General features: G+C 37.7%; 1 protein-coding gene across 1 annotated transcript; it reads right to left on the bottom strand.

Annotated features, from left to right (window-relative positions):
- Positions 1–6,813: 6,813 nt before the first annotated feature.
- gpib (glucose-6-phosphate isomerase b) lies at positions 6,814–16,616 on the bottom strand. The gene is made up of 18 exons (XM_008405539.3): positions 16,420–16,616; positions 16,144–16,234; positions 15,927–15,995; positions 15,703–15,822; positions 15,534–15,617; positions 14,038–14,184; positions 13,810–13,881; positions 13,678–13,722; positions 13,548–13,601; positions 12,126–12,186; positions 11,761–11,804; positions 11,497–11,649; positions 10,359–10,488; positions 9,953–10,029; positions 9,586–9,714; positions 9,273–9,348; positions 8,395–8,461; positions 6,814–7,209 (listed from the first exon to the last, which is right to left on the bottom strand). The coding sequence occupies exons 1-18, from the start codon at positions 16,536–16,538 to the stop codon at positions 7,086–7,088; spliced, it is 1,662 nt and encodes a 553-aa protein (XP_008403761.2). The 5' UTR covers positions 16,539–16,616; the 3' UTR covers positions 6,814–7,085.
- Between the last annotated feature and the right edge of the window lie 1,781 nt (positions 16,617–18,397).

Below are 18,397 nucleotides of genomic sequence, written 5' to 3'. Positions count from 1 at the left end.
CCAAGAAAGTGTAATTTGCTGAAAAGAAATGTGCCACTGTTAGGCATGGTGGAGGAACTATGGTGCTGTGGGGCTCTTTGGTTTTCAAATTCCACAAAAACCTTCTAAGAGTACATTGCAATATGTTTAAAATAAGAAAATGGATCGTCTTTGCTATTTTTTCATCATTTCTAATAATCCAAAACATTTAAATTGAGCAAAGTTTCCTAGATAGAGAATCAACAATCTTCTGTCTCCATATCTAAATAAAGAAAACTTGTGCTTGATGAAGAAAAGAGAACATAAGAGAACCAAGGACTCGGAAGAACCTAGAAATATTGTTCAGCTCTATCTCTGTACACTTCAATCTTGTGAAATATGAAAGTATTAAGTGATGTCCTGTGGTTGTTCAACATATCAGCAGCAGGGATTATAATTACAGTCAGTTCTTAACATTATTATATATATATATATATATATATATATATATATATATATATATATATATATATATATATATATATATATATATATATATATATATATATATATATAAGTGAATAAAAGTGATCAAACTAAAGATTTGTCTTTTTCCACATTTGTCAGTGTGAGATTGCAGTGCTGCAGAAACAAAAGGATTTTAGTTTAAGTATTTTCACACATCTTTACCAGGGTGGCCAACTGATCGGTGCACATCTGTATAAATTTGTACAACAAAAACTTGAGGAGAAGAATAATAAAAAAAAATGCTGCCACTGAATGGGTAGATTTATTTTGATTTGCCAAAATGAATGCAAGTGCTGGATTGTTGAGATAAATGAGAGACTGCACCCCTGTGGTGCACTATTGTACAAAGTTTGGGCTAACTGGGGCATGAAGAAGGCTGATATCAGGAATGCCCTTCCCAATGTTAGATATAAGAACCAGGAAAGACACCAAACACTTGTGATGCTAGTATATCAATCAGGTTAAGGCTTAAGGTCTCAAGGGTTGTGGGGTCACTAATCTGGTCTCTTCTTTATAGAATATACAGTATCCCAAAAGGAAGCAGATAAAAAAAAGAAAAAAATGCCAAAAAGACTAAAGATTAACATTAAATATCCTTCTAAACTGTGCAAGGACACATGACGTGGTTGCAGAAAGATGAAAAATTACCAAAACAAAATTCCAGTTAACCAAATTATCATAACGGATGTTCATCGCCATGAAGATTTCGAAACCAAAAATATCAGGTTATGCAACTGTGACCAAAAGTGACCCCACTTAAACAGTGCCATAAAACATAATTAAAACCAGATAATAATAATAAAAAAAGAAAAAAATCACATTTCCACAAGTGGAGAAAACAGATTGTCCAAAACAGGTTGATTTTGCTGTTTCAGCACTCGGACCATGTGCTGTAGCCTTTGGAGTCGTACTGAGTATCTCAAAATGAAGGAAAAAGACTAAATAAAGTTTTTGATTGACCTAGTTAAAGTTGTTTTTCCGTCAGGTTAGAGCAGGAAAGTAGATTGTTGTTCAAATTTAGAAATCAATTTGAACCTGAAGCAGAAAAAACATCCCCTCAGTTACCGAGACAGCATTCGAGTGCAGTGTTATTTCTCTTCTCTCAGAGAATTTTGCTGCTTGGAGCATGACTGCGTCTCAGGGGTCTAATGGCAAACTCACTGAAAGCTCACTCATCTCAGATTGTTTGGCTCCCTTTCCATGCACTTACAAAGTAGTGGAGAAAGCACCTTTTTCTGCCAGAGTGCAGAGTCGTTGGAATCCATTGGTAAGACTCTCCCAAGAAACCTTGAATCCCACTCGTATTAACTCTTAGGTTCTTTGCTGATTGCAAAAGGTTACGGAAGCCTCTTGTGGATCCAGACTTCTTCAATTTTTGTAAAATTTATCCTCCTTCTCCTTTTGAGTTCATCTTTTTTTTTGAAGCTGCAGAAACTTTCCTACATCTTCCTCCAGGTCTACAGGCAGATTTCTTTAACTTATGGCATGGATTTCATTCCACATGTTTAATTCTGAGACCGTATGAGCATGGAAAGGACTACTGATTGAAGAACGAAATACCAGAAGTCAGATGAGTCAAAGCAAGTAGTCTGAACATCAGCTCATAATTTTCAGCTCCTAATTATTTCAAATAGCACTTCTTTGCCCTAAAGAAGATTTGCTTTTAGACTTTCGTTCAAGCTCATCACAAGTGCTTGCATTGATGTAAGAAAAATAGGGAAAATTGTGAAATGTAAGTGAAATGAACTTTTACAGCCACTGAAGTGCACTTAGCTTTAAGCTCCAATAGAAAAGCCAAACCCTTCTCACCCCCTTTCAGCCCTGTAGTCTTGCATTTCAATCACAGTTGTATTTATAAGCCGCCGATCTGCAGATTGCAGGAGGTGCCGATGCATTTTGCGTGGGCGTACATAAAAGCGCAGTCTGCCCACTCGCCGAGCTCTCCTGCGAGGGGGAACAGTGGTGTTTCAGTGCGAGGAGCTCGCTGGTGTTGGTTGACAGCTCTAACAGTCGGGGCACAAAGCAGCCTTTATGCATGCGAGGGTTCCACCCTGTGAGTCAGGGAGCTCTGTGTGTGGATACATGTGTGCCTGTGTCCGAGCAGAGGCAGTGGAGGCCCCCCCCCCAGGGACCCTCTGCTGTGAGGTGAGCTCTGTTAAACAACACAAAAGAAATCCACAACACCTTCCCTTGTGCAGACACAGGTACCCCTGCTGCCAGGAAAGAGGTGAAAATAGGCTTGCCACGGGATTACCTCATGCACGGCAAATATGTGGATGGTGACCTTTGAAATTTCAGACTCTCTTTTCCTTCTGTCTGTCTGTGTGACACTAAAGTTTTAAGCAAAGAGTTCTGCTATAAACTAGTTTAATCTCACAGATTTCAATAAAAACAAAAACATTAATATGCCTCAAATGTCCCAGTTTCAGACCTGCTTTTTTTTTTTTTTTTACTAAATGAGAGAGTAGTTTTTCTCCTAAAAGTAAAGCAAAAGATTTTATCTGGATAATCACTAATGATATGCGCTCCTGGCTATTTTAATTTCCTTTGTTAAACATAACTTTATTTTTTCTTGATTTATTGCTCGTAAGGCATGCAACATGAATACAATTTTTATCAGGTTAGGAATCCACTTCACTTATAGCAGCTACAAGCTACAGCTACAAGAAGAAAATGAAATATCTAAGACTCCCAACAGGACTCAAAACAGGAACATTACAGATCCCATTATTCAAGTTAGCAACTTCACCTCCAAAAGTGTATCATCTTGAGCAACACTTTTCCACACTTCTCATCTTTTTTCTGTTTCAGGTAAAAATAGCTCTAACTGCATGAAAGCTGATCTCTAGATCTGGACATTGCAAACAGTAAGGCAGCTTCAGAATAATTATCAAACACAGAGAAAGTCAGACTGACGGTAAAACTCACACGTCTCTATGAAAGGACTGTGAGATCTTTTAAAAGCTCTCACAGTCCTTGAGACTGAATCAAACGGCTGAATTACCTCCTCAGTTTGCACTTAAGTTCTCCTGAGTCCTGCTAATGACCTGATTATTTCACCCAGGTGTGTTGAAGCGGAGACACATCTAAACGTAGCAGGACCTACATAGAAGGTGAAACTTTGTCCCATTCTCAAGTCTTAAAAAAAATTCTTATATGATTTCTCTATGTCTCTGTTTCCCTGTCCACTTGAAAAAAATAAAGCATTCCAGCAGCATGATGCTGCCACCTTATGTTTCACAGTGGAGATTTTGTGAGATGTTGTGTTGCTCAGGGTGACACACAGTGTTTTTTTATGCTGAACAAAGAAACAAAACAAAAACAACTGTGGTCTCAACCGACCCAGTCACCTTCTTCTACACGTTTGCCGTGTTCTCCACGACGTGGTTTGAGGAAAAATGTAAACTGAACTTCATGTAGCTTTTACTCAACAATACATTTCTTCTTGTCATATTTCCATTCAGCTGTTTACTGTGTGACTTCTGAAGACAACTGGGTGACTGGAGTTTACTTGTGGTATCAGATTGAAGGGGTTGGACAAAAATGCATACCAAAAATGTTAATTTCTAGTTTATCGCATCATGCATTGTTTTACCTTCCAGTAAATATTCCAGTAAAATGCATCGATGATTGTTGTTTTAAAGTCACGAGATGAGGAAAAATTTTACAGTTTTGCAAAGCGATGGAGCCAAATTAGCAGCTTGTCTTAAAATAGAGCAGTTCCCATTTCTCATACAGATTTTTTTTTTCCTGTATGAAAATAAAGAAGCCAAAATTTAATAGTGATTCAGTTCTGAAAAGATCTTTTTTCTTTATTTGTTGAAGCTGAACTGAGTCACAAACATGATGAGGCACAAAGCATAAACCTTGCTCTCACAGCAACACTGTTGGCAACAAAAGCCACACAGTCGTGTCGCCTCGCGTTGACTGTCGAATCACGACCAAAAAAAAAAGCCTTCATGTAAAAAAGATGTTTCAGCCATCACTAGAAACTCTGCTGTGATTATGATGCATCGCTTTTCCAGCCAAAGCAGAAGCCAGCGTGGGAGTATTTTTTTTATTTATTTTTTTTTTTTTTAGAATATCTCTCACATTGTAATGCTGATAAGAGCCAGATGTTGGTCCATTTATGCCTTTTTTTGCAGATTCGAAAAATTCTTCAAATGGATTCTTGGTCAGGAAAAGAAAACTCAGACGACTCACTGAGCGACATCCTCGCAGGCCACACAAGCTGAGCCTTCTCATAGTTTGACAGGGAAGAATCTTGATAAGCTCAGGAACAAATGAAAGATTTTATAAGAACAACAGCTTTACATGTTTGCTCATGCTTTACAACTGATGTTTCACTTTTTTGTATAACACAAAGCCGCTCATGTAATGCAGATTTTACAGGGAGCCTCAGGAACATGTGGTCAGCTGATGTCCCAAGAGGTCCTATTGAACTCTAACAGGCTTCTAATGCTGCCGAGTCTTGAGCTCTGCCCACGTACTTAACTTATTCTTTATATAACCCCTGTAGTCGTGGGAAAAATGAAGCTGCGCTTGACACTGAGGCTTCTTTTTTTTTTTTTTTTTACATTTTCTCCAGAGTTTTTCTGTCACTCTTGTCGATCGCACATTGAGATGGCCCAGAGTCAAAGTGTGGTTTTATGATTGCAGAGCTTAGATTCACCCCAAGAGAAAATGTTCCCTGAACGTACCTAGAAGGATAAGACAGCCAGTTTCATGGTTACACTAAATCTTAAAAGATAAACAATATTGTAGGTTCTCTTCTTGGAGATTTACTTTCAAATCTGTATTATATAAGATGATAGAGAATAGTGAACCTGGTTCCAGCACTGTATTTTCACCCTTTTTGTGACCACTGACATGACATGTGACAGATTCTGACCACCAGTCAAACTAACATAACTCTTACCAACCTTCTATTGGTAAATTTTATTTACTGGATTCAAATAATCATATTTTCTAAAAACTGCAGTATTTAACTTTTATAAAATATATATCTTTTTTTAACATATTTGCTAAAACTATCACTATGTCGGTATCAGTGTAACATGAGACAGATAATCTCCGATGCCTTCTCCCTGTGATCCTGCTGTCAACTATGCACAGGTCTCAGGAACAACCAATCAGAACGAATGCTCAAGCTAGTTAGCATAGCCGCCGATGACGATGGATAAAAGGTTTTTCTGGAATGGTAAGTTATTTCTCTGCCATTACTACCTAATTTTGTAAATTCAGACTTCTCTGAAACTCTAACCTGAACATGAAACTGCGGCTGTAAACTGCCAAAAGTGCACTGGAGGCAGGGCAAGAACCTTATAGGCAGACAAATGAATCTGAAGGAAATAAAAGTGCCTGACTAAATAAAGCATGAAGTGGATTGTGAAATTGACTAGATATGCACAGACACCGTACAACAAACATGCCAGGAACGCATGTGGAACGTTATCCATGCTTTCAGGCTGTAATTTGATTCCACTGGCCTTTTTTTTTGTTTCCTCATGCTGACTTACTTCCTGCTTGTTAAACTCAACCCCGCAGTCACCACTCAGACTCTGTGGCTGCAGGTACAAACAGCAGCACCTCCTTTTCTTGCTGATGCGCACTAATAACTCATTAAGAACGGATGGTTAGGGTATCCTTGGACTATCTCGGTTTCTTTCTGTATCTTGTTTCAGAGCTGGAGATAAAAAAAAAAAAAAAAAGAAAAAGCACAAGTTCGATTTGAAGTAATGTAGCGTTGCCTGGCAACAGCAGTAAAAACCCGGCGGTGTCTGGGATTCTTTTTTAACTTTGTGTTTGTCCTCATACACGCTCTGTAATTGTACCCAGCAGAAGGTTTAAAGAGACCGAGACGATGCAAAATACACGTTGAGGGAGGCCGGTGTCGTGCATCTCAGCTAATATGTTCTACATGAACATATTTTCTCATGGTTTTGACACGAGGGTCAAATGTTTTGGTGAGAGATGCACAGGAAGTTTGGCGTGTGTTTTCAAACCATTTACTTTAATGATGTTTAGATGAAGTGCCAATGAAGAGTGGATTGTGATCCAGATGCTGTTTGTTTTTCCTCTCTAAATGGATGCTGCTGCGGAGTCTGGGGACCTGCGGGGAGGAGGAAAGCACCACAAACGAAATGAACTCTGCACTTTTGTTCCAACAAATGGTCATTTTTGTGAGGCCAGAAATTACCTCCCAGGAAATAAACCAGGCTCTCTGGTGACATCTAGTGACGGCCTATTTTCTGACGCACTTTTGGCTCATTTGCTCATGCTGTAGGTGAATACTGAGCAACTCTGCCTTGAGAGTGCAACTGAGGATCAGATAAAGGATATTTATTTCAAAAACACAAATTCCTGCGGCAGTAGAGACAATGAGAGAATGATTCATTCTGCCTGCAGCAACAACTCACTACACTTGTAACACAGCAAAGGCAGAACTGTAGACAGTCACAATATTCATAATGGGAGCACAAACATGGAGGGCTTCGGCTCGGCTGCGTGGGAGAGACCAGCTGCCTCAGCGAGACTCTCGTCCAGGCAGATCCTGAACTGATCTGAAGGGTAATCACGTTCAAAGGAACGATTCAAACTTAGGCAAAATTTTTCTTGAGGAAGTTGATGAGTCCGTTGGTGGATGAGTCGTGGGAGTGGACCTCTGCGGTGTCCTTGAGTTCTGGCTCAATCTTCTTTGCAAGCTGCTTACCCAGTTCGACTCTGTCGGTGGAGTAAGGAATGAGAAGAAAGGAAATATTAAGTGTGCTGATGCGTTTTTCAGATCTCTTTAGCTGCTATTTAGTGTAATGTACGGCCTTAAAGCTGAGCAGTACAGCAAATTACTAGGACGGACAGTGTGGGGGAAATGCAGAAAGTAGTGCATTTTCTCCTGTTGCTGCTTTATTTTGTTTTTGCACTGGATTCACAAAACAGATAACTCTAATGGAAATGCAAGCATGCCCATCATGTCCAGGAGATGGGAACAATTTGCACCTATTTTTGCACAACGTAGCAAACACAGCCGATACAGAAGTGATCAGAGATAGATTTATTTTTTAGCATTGTTATCATTATATCTCATGGTCTCCAAGCCCTGCAATAATTAAAAGCTTTAATTACAACTTCAGCAACAGTACCGGAGCAGAGGAATTGAGCAGGAACAGCATTTCTAAATAATACATGACGCTGCAGATTGTAAAAGACAGTGGAATGATGTCGCAGTTTAACAAATTTGTTCAAAGACAAGAAAAAATTCAACTAATTACAACATTTTAATGTGTAGCTATTACAATACACTTTTCTATTAAGTAATTTTATCCAAATAAAAAAAAACGAAACATTCATGGATGATTAATTGTTTTTATTTTGCTTTGTTTATTTTCTACATGAGGTTTCTCTTTCTATGTCTTGAACATGAAACCTCCTTCTCCTCCTGGTCCCTGTTTTGCTCAGCTGAAAGGACAGATGTTCCTACTTTCGTCTGTTAAAATGCTTCCAAAGTCATAGACAATTTATTTGATTGAGAAAATTATTCACAGAAATATCAGGCATAAAGCCAGCAGTGCAGCAGGTGATTTAATCTATTTCTCTTCCTGCACTAGACATACCTCCACCTTTCAGCAGAAGGTATTCTTCCTGCATAATGTGTATAAAGCAAAAAGCTCTTTAAAATGCAATTTGCTCTGGATGTAATTTACATAAATACCTAGAAATATGGGCAAACAAAGTTACTTCAATGCATATAATATGACTCGTGTATGTGTGTAAACTGCACCATTGTAATTTGCCTTTAATAAGAGTTGTGGTATTAGAAAAAAACATCAACTCAGGTTCAAGAACATTTAGCACCTGCCAGCAGCTTTGTGAGTTTTCCCTGTTTGACTGTGGGAAGAAAAAACAACTTACCCCCACTGGTCAAAGCTGTTGATCTCCCACATTACACCCTGGACAAAGATTTTGTGCTCATACATGGCTGCAACACAACACAGAATAAATAATGTAAGTTGATTAAGAAAGAAATATATTGGTCTGCTCATCTCTAACTGGGGATTTTTGGTTGTAGTAGAATGGAGCAGATGATAATAGAACATAATATGCTTTCTTAATTTGGCAGTCTAGTTTCAGACTGACTGTTACCATGCAACAGCGTACTGTGTCCTCACTGAACCTCCTCAGGATATTGCAGCAGCTTGGTACCATGGCAGTTCTTGCTTTTACATTTCTATCAACCATCTTTGCATAAGAGTTGAGAACTTTTACAAAATTGACAAAAAAATGTAACAGTGATGTGTTCATTTTGTTTTTTCCCACAGAGTCAAAGTACAACACAATCCTTCTGTGGATTATATTGCTATTTGAGAAGCACAAATATAGATGTAAATGAAATCCTTTAGAATTTGCCTTTTTGAGTAAGTTGATGGCAATATGGATTTTTAAAATATTTTGTTCCTTGTAGATTATCTTTTGCATGTGTGTCAGTAGCAAATTTCAGATTTGGTGCATTTAAAAAAGAAATACTTAGTAGACAGTTTATATACTTGGCCATGACGCGCAAGTGTTAACATTTTACAAGAATGCAAGGATTATTTTCTAAGCTATTCATCCAGCTTTAGATGAGTTCGTGGATAACAGTCTAAAATCATTAAAGACAGAAAGGTATTAATCATAAAATAAAAAATAAAATCAATTTGAAAAAAAAGACATATAGAATATGACATAAATAATCATACGATTATTCAACTGTTTTAATATGAAAAAAAAACTTCATTATCAGTAAATCTCACCTATCAGTGCTCCTAGTGTATAGGGTGTAAGTTTCTTGAAGATGATGGAGTTGGTTGGTCGATTTCCTTGGAAAACCTGGGAATAATATCACAGGGAATAATTTATGATTAACTTAATCGATTTTCTTCTTTTTACATAAACACTGCTGGGTGATGCTGATTGACAGCCACTTGGGGGCGCTGTTTCCTATGTTCTCCAGGCTTCGCAGACTTATATGATCAGCTGCTTGAACGTCTGGGTAGTAAAGCGTTTTGTACAAAGATCACCATCTTCTTCCTAGATAAAAGGTGCAGTTTTCTTCATTTAACTTACCTTGTGAGGTAAAATTTTCTCCAAAGCCTCTCCGCTCAGGCCACTTGCCTCCAGCTCCTTCCTGGCCTCCTCTGTGGTTTTACCCTTCATCAATGCTTCTGTCTGCGCCAGAAAGTTGGCTAACAAAATCTAAAGACACACCAACATCTATTTTAATTTTTCTCACATTTTGTAGCTGTGATATTCTCATGAATAATTGCAAATGCTTTGTACTCTTCAGTACTCTGTATAAACACAATCTCTTTCATCAAAGTTCCTTAAAGTATACATGCACACAAGTCTGCATAAAAACTTTTCCAACAGCTGCAAAACTGAAACCTCGGCAGAATACTTAAAAATCGCTCCTTTTGAACAGCTTCTGTGGTACCTTGTGATGCAGGTTGTCTCTGATGGGATGCTGAGTCTGAGCTGGGATCAGGAAGTCAGCTGGGACCATTCGTGTTCCTGCAACGCAACATGCTACAGTCAAGCAATATTTAACTTTTCCCATAAAAGAAAAGCTCATAGGAATGCCCCAACTCTCTGTCAAGGATCTGTTTCAGAGTTTCACTTTGTAATAATCCACTTAATTAATATGTTTTCATTTATATTTGTTTATATTCCAAAGAAAAATTGTCTCATTTTGGTGTCAATTACAATGAACTGAGTTGATTCGATCCTGCCTAATTGTTGTCGAGCATCTATCAGTGTAGGTGGAATAAAATCTGCACACGTATCTAATCAGTCTGAGTACGTGTGTATGGTGTAGCTGGAACAGTGTCTGTTGTTTTTACCTTGGTGGATGAGCTGGTAGAAGGCGTGCTGCCCATTTGTTCCCGGCTCCCCCCACACTATGGGTCCTGTGTGGTAATTGACTCGAGCTCCATGGTTGGTGATGTACTTTCCATTTGATTCCATGTCTCCCTAAATATTAAACACTCGTTTTTAACACTAGCACACGCTTCAAAATGTTCTTGATAATTGCAGGCTTTGATATGGAAACTGCTTGTGCTGCTTGTCCTGTAATGCAAAGGTTTGTCAGGCTCTCTGGTTGTTGTTTACATTTTTGTTTTCTGGTCTTGTTGTTGTTTTGTGGTTTGACTTATGGTTTCTTTGTATGTTTTGTCCTTTTCATATTTTCTCTACTGTTTTGCTGTCAACTATATGTCATGAATCCCTTTCAGAGTGTATTGTAGTCTTTTTTTTCATCTAAGCAAATTATTTGCCTTTATACGTTGTATTTGGTTTATTCTGCCAAGCTCTGTAGTTGAAGGTGCACCAATCAATCTGAGAGACATTAAAATCAGCATATTTTGAGTTAATCAGCTCTGACATTCAATCTACACTTAAACATTAAAGAAAAAAATATATTTGTTTTTCTATTTGTTGCATGCTAAGGGTGGTTACCATTTTTAGCCATTCCTTTATTTCATTTTAGAGTCAAAACTGCTGCCTCTATCGTATAATTTTATTTTCTGTTCTTTTTTTGTTTTGTTTTTTGCTAGTCTTTGGCATTGGCCATAAAAAGTCTGTGCATTTCTACTTTTTGTTTATGAATCTTATGTATTTATGCATGTATACTTCCTCCATTCATGACAAATTAAAGCAGAAAAACAATCCTCTATTCAATTTTGAGTGGAATTTGGGAGGACATCCAACTTTTCTTTCACAAAATCAACAAAAAATATGCTATAGCAAGAAGGTGTTATCATGAGTGGGCAAATATTAGTTATTTTTATAGACTTATTTGCTATTTATATTTTGTCCACCTTTTGTTTTATCTGCCCTAAAACATACAGATGGAAATTCACCAGTGGTTAAATCTGTTGCAGTTCATCTTCTCTTTTAATGTTCCTTTTCACAGTCCAAAATAAATAAATTTAATATAAAAGAAACACTAAAAATTGTCTTTGATATATCCAAGAGACAGACCTGTTGGAAGTATGCAGTAAAACGGTGCATGTACTGGTCATAGGGCAGCATAGTGTGTGTCTCAGCGTGGAAGAAGTTGATGTACCAGATGCCCAGTAAAGCCAGTAACACGGGGGCGTTTTTATCCAGGGGAGCAGAACGGAAGTGTTTGTCCTGCAGCAAAGAGAAAGAAAAGCTATGTTACAGCTTTTGCTCAGTAGCCCCCCTCCGCAAGGACCTCTAAGAATAGTTATTCTATATTTGAGAGGTGGCAGGTGTACCTACCATCCAGTGGGCTCCTGACAAAAGTTTCTCAAAATTGTCAAAGCCTGATGAGAAAATGTAACAGAGAAGTTGAATAAATGGGAAAGATTCCTGCACATCAGCTGAATCTAGTCTGAGCAGAATGTTAAACACAGGCGCAGTCTGGCCGACAGTGTTGGTTAATCCAGCGCTGCAGCTGTACTGAATTATTTATGCTGAGATCAGAAAAGAAAAAAAATCCTATTATACGTCTGTGCAGTCGTTTGTGTGTCCAGCAGAATGAACCTAAAAGACTGTATCAACCTGGCACCAGCAACTATAGCTATGTTTGATGTTGAGTTTTTGTCACAACATGAGACCATGGATTGTAATTATCTAGTACGCACCAATATGCAAAGCAATGGCCATTCCAATAGCAGACCACAAGGAGAAGCGACCTCCGACCCACTAGAAGAAAGAAAAAATAAATGAATGTAATCTCTTTCTGAGCTCTTCCGGAAGTCATATTTGAAAACATATTTCATCCCAATAAAATAGAATATAATGAACATTTTTATTTATTTCAGTAATTTCATTAAAAAGAGAAACTCGTGTATTCAGTAAACACAAAGTGATGTATCTCAATACAGAGAAGAAGATATAAGAAGTCCTATTTTTATATTGCCACAAACCATACAGGGGCCAGAAAAAGGAAGATGGTGCTCTGCTATGCTGTTTTATTTTGTGAAGAGTGGTTCACAGCTAGTAAAGCTGTATAAGAAATAATTAAGGTGTAAAATAAGAATAATAAAATAATTTTTAATGTAGGAATGGTACTAATGATTTGACTGTGTAAGCAGGATGTTCACAGAGTGCAGTGTGTCCAAGTACATTTTTCTTAAAGCTGAGTGGGAGTAAAAAGTGTGGATGGAAACGTTGTGCAGGAAACAGGAGAAACCACAGTTGATGCAAAAGCCTGTAGGAGATTCATAAGGTGTGGACTGTGGCTGAGGGCCATGAGATCGGGGTTTGCTCAGTTCTTCTCAGATGAAAATGTTGCATTGCCTTTTGGAAATGAAGATCCAAAACTCTGTGGTAGCGGTGGAGGTGCAGAATTTCAAGGTGCATCCTTGCTGCTTGATACACTTTTCCAACACATTTTTTTTGTTCCACTCAACTTTTCATGTTTGTGCATAAAGGAATCCTCAGCCAATTTTTCAAACAATGAGCTGTTGTGGCTTATTCTCTTTCAGGTGAATGTCATTGGCAGTATGTTGGAGAAATTATAAAACCGTCACCAATTCCATATTAAAATATTCTTTTATTGGTCTAATGTAAATAATCTAACTTTCTAAGAAACATTTTTATTGTCTTATATTGCTAAATAGCTTGAAATCATACAAATATACAATCTGTATGAGTCTCAATTCGTGCATAAAATTAACCTAACAAAATAAACTTTCAATGTCATGTTCAAAAAGGTTGATATTTTTCCCTTAGTGGAAAAACTTATTGCATCTCTGCACATTTTCTCTGAGTTTTAAAGGCCTCATTGAAGCTTCTTCCTTTCAAATACCAACAATGTAGCTCAAAGTAACTCTGTGACCTTTGATGTAACCTCTGCAAGAGGAAAGGTTACTACCAATAATAACTGAATCTAAAGAGAGGGGCTTCTGATTACCCAGCAGCTGCTCTCCAGACTCTCTGTCCCACCTACTTCACAGGTCAAAAGTCTAGTTTATTTATAGCAGCCGCTCAAATCCCCCGTCACAGTGTGGGGAAGAAAAGGTAAGCAGCTACACACAACGAGGGTGTTAAAGAGGACTCACATCCCAGAACTCGAACATGTTCTCCGTGTCGATGCCGAAGTCCTTCACTTTGGGCTGAAGAAAAGAAAACAGAACAGTTCAGACGCAGATTTCAAAATGTGGAACACTGGAAAAGAAAAGAAAAACTTACAGCATTTGTGGAGAGAGCAACAAAGTGCTTGGCAACAGCAGCTTTCTGTTGACATAAAGCAAATATCTGATTAAAGAGGATATCAGTTAATTAACATTCAATGGCACATTGAAGGCGTTTTTATCCTCTCACATCTTTGGCATGTTCAAGAAACCAGGCTTTGGCTGACTCAGCATTGGTGATAGTTTCTTGAGTGGTGAACGTCTGTAGAAAAGAATCAGTGGCTTCTTATCAGTCAGTCACGTACATGCTTTGAAGGTTTATTACTATAAATGCAAATCAGAAAGTCAGCAACACGTTTTGATGTGAAAAGTCTGATGTCTCTCAGTTTCAGAAATCCTCTCGATGTGATCCAGCTACCTTGGATGCGATGATGAAGAGGGTTGTCTCAGCGTTGAGCTGAGCCAGGGTTTTGGCAATGTGAGTCCCATCAATGTTGGACACGAACCACACTTGGGGACCCCCCTTTGAGTAAGGCTTCAGGGCTTCAGTCACCATCAGCGGACCCTATGGTTCAAGCCAGAGTGTAGGAAACAGAATCAGATATTGGTGGTTCTTTGAAGAATCGTAAATTTACATGAGTTTCAGCAACAGTTATTTTCCCTTCGGGATCAACGAAGAATGTTTGACTTGAATTGGATTGAGCAACACAATTTTGCACATAACTGTGAAGTGAAATGAGTACAAGGGGAGAAGCTATAAGAAGTCCTATTTTTATATTGCCACAAACCATACAGGGGACAGTAAAAGGAAGATGGTGCTTTGCTATGCTGGTCTACTAGCAAAATGCTATGTGTAGAGGAGGACTAACACAGCACATCACCCTGAACGCATCCTCCCTGTGTGAAACATGGTGGCGGCTCCACATCATGTTGTGGAGGCACTTTCAGCAGGAAAGCCAGTTAGAATTGCAAAAACAAGTCTATGGTGGAAAAAACTGTTTAAAACAGGACAATGACCCTAAACATACAATCAGAAATGTAGAGAAGAATATTCATATGTTAAAACGGCCCAGTCAAAGTCCAGATATAAATCAAATTGAGATTTTGAGGCATGACTTAACTGATGTTTGCAAAGGTTCTCCCATCCAGTCTGAGAGGTGAGTTATTTTCTGAAGAAAAACTGTGCAAAACTTTCAGTCACCAGATCAACAAAGATAGTGAAGAAACGATGTGTGAAAAGACTTTGAAATGTAACTGCAGCAAAAGGTGTATTTACTCTGATGGGCCAAACACAAATGACCTGTAAAGTCTTCAGATTTTTATTTGTAATTTTTTTTTTTGCCCTTTATTAGTTTCTTCAGGATTAAGCACAATATTGTGTTGGTGTATCATGTAAAATTCACATAAACTACATGATAGTTTATAAGAAATGAATAACAAACTTTTAAACAATTATTTGCTAGCAATCTATCAAGAAGTAATAAGAAAATAATAAAATACTTCAGAGGTCTCACCCTAAGCTTTAAGTAATCTTTGCTGCCAACAGTCCAGAAATTTGATCTTGAGATAACTTAATGCAGGCCAGAGTCCTTAAAACATGTGAAATTGCCTTTGAATTTGAATAGAAACCTCGAAATTATATAGCAACTTCAGTGTCATCAGCTAGCTGTAATGCATGTCTGTAGTTTCTTTTAGTGCTAGAACTGTGAACTAGAATTTGATTTGACATGCAAATGAGCAGTAGCAAAAACCTTTAAAACATAAAAAAAAAAGAAATCTTGTTCTTTTCGACTATTTATGTTCCTCACTGATGAAATGGCGCCCTGAGCAATGATCCCCATGGCCAAAATCAAAAACCACCACTGGCACACATAACCATTTTTGATGTTAGTCTGATTGATGCTTTTCACTCACAAGGTCTGATCCTCCAATTCCGACATTTACAATGTCTGTGATGGCCTTTCCTGTGTAGCCCTTCCACTCCCCACTGCGAACCCTCTGCAACAAAACATTCAGTTGCCACAAAAACCACCTGTGAAAAAAGTCTTTGAAAATTCCTGTCTTGAGTTCTGGTTGCACTCACATGACAAAAGCCTTTCATCTTCTCCAGAACCTTGTTGACTTCAGGCATTACATCCTTGCCATCAACCGTGATTGGAGTGTTGGAACGGTTCCTCAGAGCAACGTGAAGCACAGCGCGCCCCTGCAAGTGCAAGATCGATACACAGTGACTTATTGTCTGCCCTTTGCAGCTTTTATCAAAGCTTTAAAGTTAAGAAATGCTTGTTGCTGGTCATCAAAGTGCACCTCAGTGAAGTTGATCTTCTCTCCAGTAAACATCCTCTCTCTAGCAGCTTCAATCTCCCTTGACTTGGCCTACAGAGAAAAATCAGCAACAGAAAATTAAATGTGCAACTGATAAGATTGTGGTTGCATTTCAATTTCAAAATTCTCTCAACGTTTGCTGCTTGATGTTCAAATGATTATCAGGAAAATGAAAAAGCAGAACCAGAATTCAAATTACCAGGTCAACCAACATTTTCATGACTTCTTCAGTGATGAGGTTCTTTGAGTAATCCAGAAGAATGTCTCCATCCTCTGTGTTGAGTGTGAGGCTGTGAGGACGCAGAGCAACAGCAACTTACAACTATTCAACATTCAAACAGCTTCGTATTTTCTTCTTGATTTGGGCAGCTGTGTTGCATCTCATTTCTTTAAGGTGACAAAGTTATAACAATATACAAAGTTGCTTAACATTTACCAACTGTGTTCTGTCTGAGTTTTATCAAATCAGACATACCTGAATTTATTGAATCTCTCTTTGTCAGCCTCAAACATGTGTCTCACATTGAGGTTCAGGGCGTGGGCAGTGTACCAGTCCTGCAGCTTCTGAAAGTTGGGGTCCTGAGTGAGTCCCATGCTGTCCAGAGAAGGGAGGCTTGCTGTGCTCGGCTGTCCTAAACTATCCTGGCTGAGTGGGAGCGAGCAGGTCAAGGCGAAAGCTTTATGAAGATCACCCTCTCTTGATCCTCATTTGGCCCGCCCACATGAGACACGACACACCAGCTGCTCACATGTTTTACACTTCCACACTAAGGTTAAAGGGCAGCAGGAGTCTGACAATGCAATGGCTAGAATGCATATTTTTATTTCTTATTTCAGATCACAAACCACAAAAACATGTTATTTACTCCATTTGGTACGTTGGTTTCAAAGTTGAAAATTCTTTTGTGTTGTATATATATAAAAAGTTACTGTTCATTTAATGAAACAAATAAAATCATTCCTTTCATATCAAGTTTCATGCAAGGATTATGATAATCTGTGTGACTGCAATGATCTTTAAGCATGAAAATAATATTTTTTAAACGTACTTTTTATATTTTCCTCTGTGCTTAGATCCAAATGAATAAGAAGTCAAAACCATGAAACATGTGTAAAGTGGCCATTTGCATCGCTAGTTTTTAATATTGTTGTGCAATAAAAAATAAATGACTTGCCTCTGCCTTATACTTTTTTTCAGCGCATCTCACATAATTCTTAATGAATTTTTGTGAATTTCCTCCCAATACAAAGCCTGTATTTTCAGAGTTAGTCATGATTAATTATTTGTTGTTAACTAATGGTACATTTATTTTCACCTGTGAGGTTGTCACTCAAAAAGAGTGGCAAGTTCTTTCGGAGATACTCAGCATTTTTGGCTAAGGGTCAGTCAGTTGACATTTTTCTGAACTTGCGCTAGTTTGCCACTAGGTGGCAGTGTATGAACCCAAGCACTAGAGCTCACATGCAAGAATGGCACCATCAGTCACACACATTTAGGGAAATAGGTCAAGCATTACTTTTTTTTTTCTTCAGTTGACCACCATATATGAAACCATTTGTTTTGGAAATACTTTAGATTCTGTTGTTTTCTATGTTTTAATTATTAGGAGACTTATAAACTAACCTCCACATTGAGCTTTTAGATGTTTTTATTTAATGTGTCATTTAAATAAAATAAAAAAAGATCAAAGAAAGAAACAACAACATTGATAGTATGAATATTATTCCCATTAGTGAGCCTGGCAACAACACAAATATAGATCCCAGCTCAGCCTTGACTGTCACAGTTTTGATTATCTTGAAATATTCAGCCCCTACTTCAGATGGGCAAGCTTAGACAAGTATTACATTTTTCTTGTTGTCATTTTCCAACTCACAAACACTAACCCACACCAGCCTCATTTAAATAGCATGTTCTCTTGCATTTTGGAGGACTTTTCAAAATTGTTTTATCACATATAGCAGGAAAATGAACATTTCAAATTGTCAAATCACATTTATTTGATAGGAATTGCATGGACTGCCATTAACTGCGACGTTGATTTTCTATTTAGAAAACCAATTTCTTTTTTTTCTTTTTTTTATATTTTAAAGAGACACTGCTTAATAAAAAATAAAAGATTTTTATGTTGTGGTGACAACCGTACCTCTAAATTACTATAACACAAATCAACAAAAACATAAAAATAAAAATGACGACTGAACAGGGATTTCAGTGTAAAAAAAAAAGGACTACACCAAGTCCTTACTCCAGATCTTTGGCAGATCTGGAGAAAGGGAAAATGGAATAAAGTTATTTCTTATTTAGAATCTTAATGGGTGTGCAGACTGGAGTAGGAATTTTTTATTATTATTATTATTATTATTATTATTATTATTATTATTATTATTATTATTATTATTATTATTATTATTATTATTATTATTGCGATTGTTATTATTCGCTCCCAGGT

The sequence above is a fragment of the Poecilia reticulata genome, chromosome 3, assembly GCF_904066995.2.
Source record: "Poecilia reticulata chromosome 3, P_reticulata-male-v2, whole genome shotgun sequence".
Taxonomy (NCBI): Eukaryota; Metazoa; Chordata; class Actinopteri; order Cyprinodontiformes; family Poeciliidae; genus Poecilia; species Poecilia reticulata.
Note: the sequence above shows the minus strand (reverse complement) of the source record. Positions and strands in the feature narration are given on the sequence as shown.

Bases quoted from the DNA above. Each gene is read 5' to 3' on its own strand.
- gpib (XM_008405539.3), bottom strand. From the start codon at position 16,538: ATGGGACTCACTCAGGACCCCAACTTTCAGAAGCTGCAGGACTGGTAC. The intron at 13,723-13,809 runs GTGAGAGGATAA...TTATGTCAACAG, and splicing joins TTCTTGAACATGCCAAAGAT to AAAGCTGCTGTTGCCAAGCA. The intron at 10,489-11,496 runs GTCTGTCTCTTG...TTTAATATTTAG, and splicing joins TTACTGCATACTTCCAACAG to GGAGACATGGAATCAAATGG.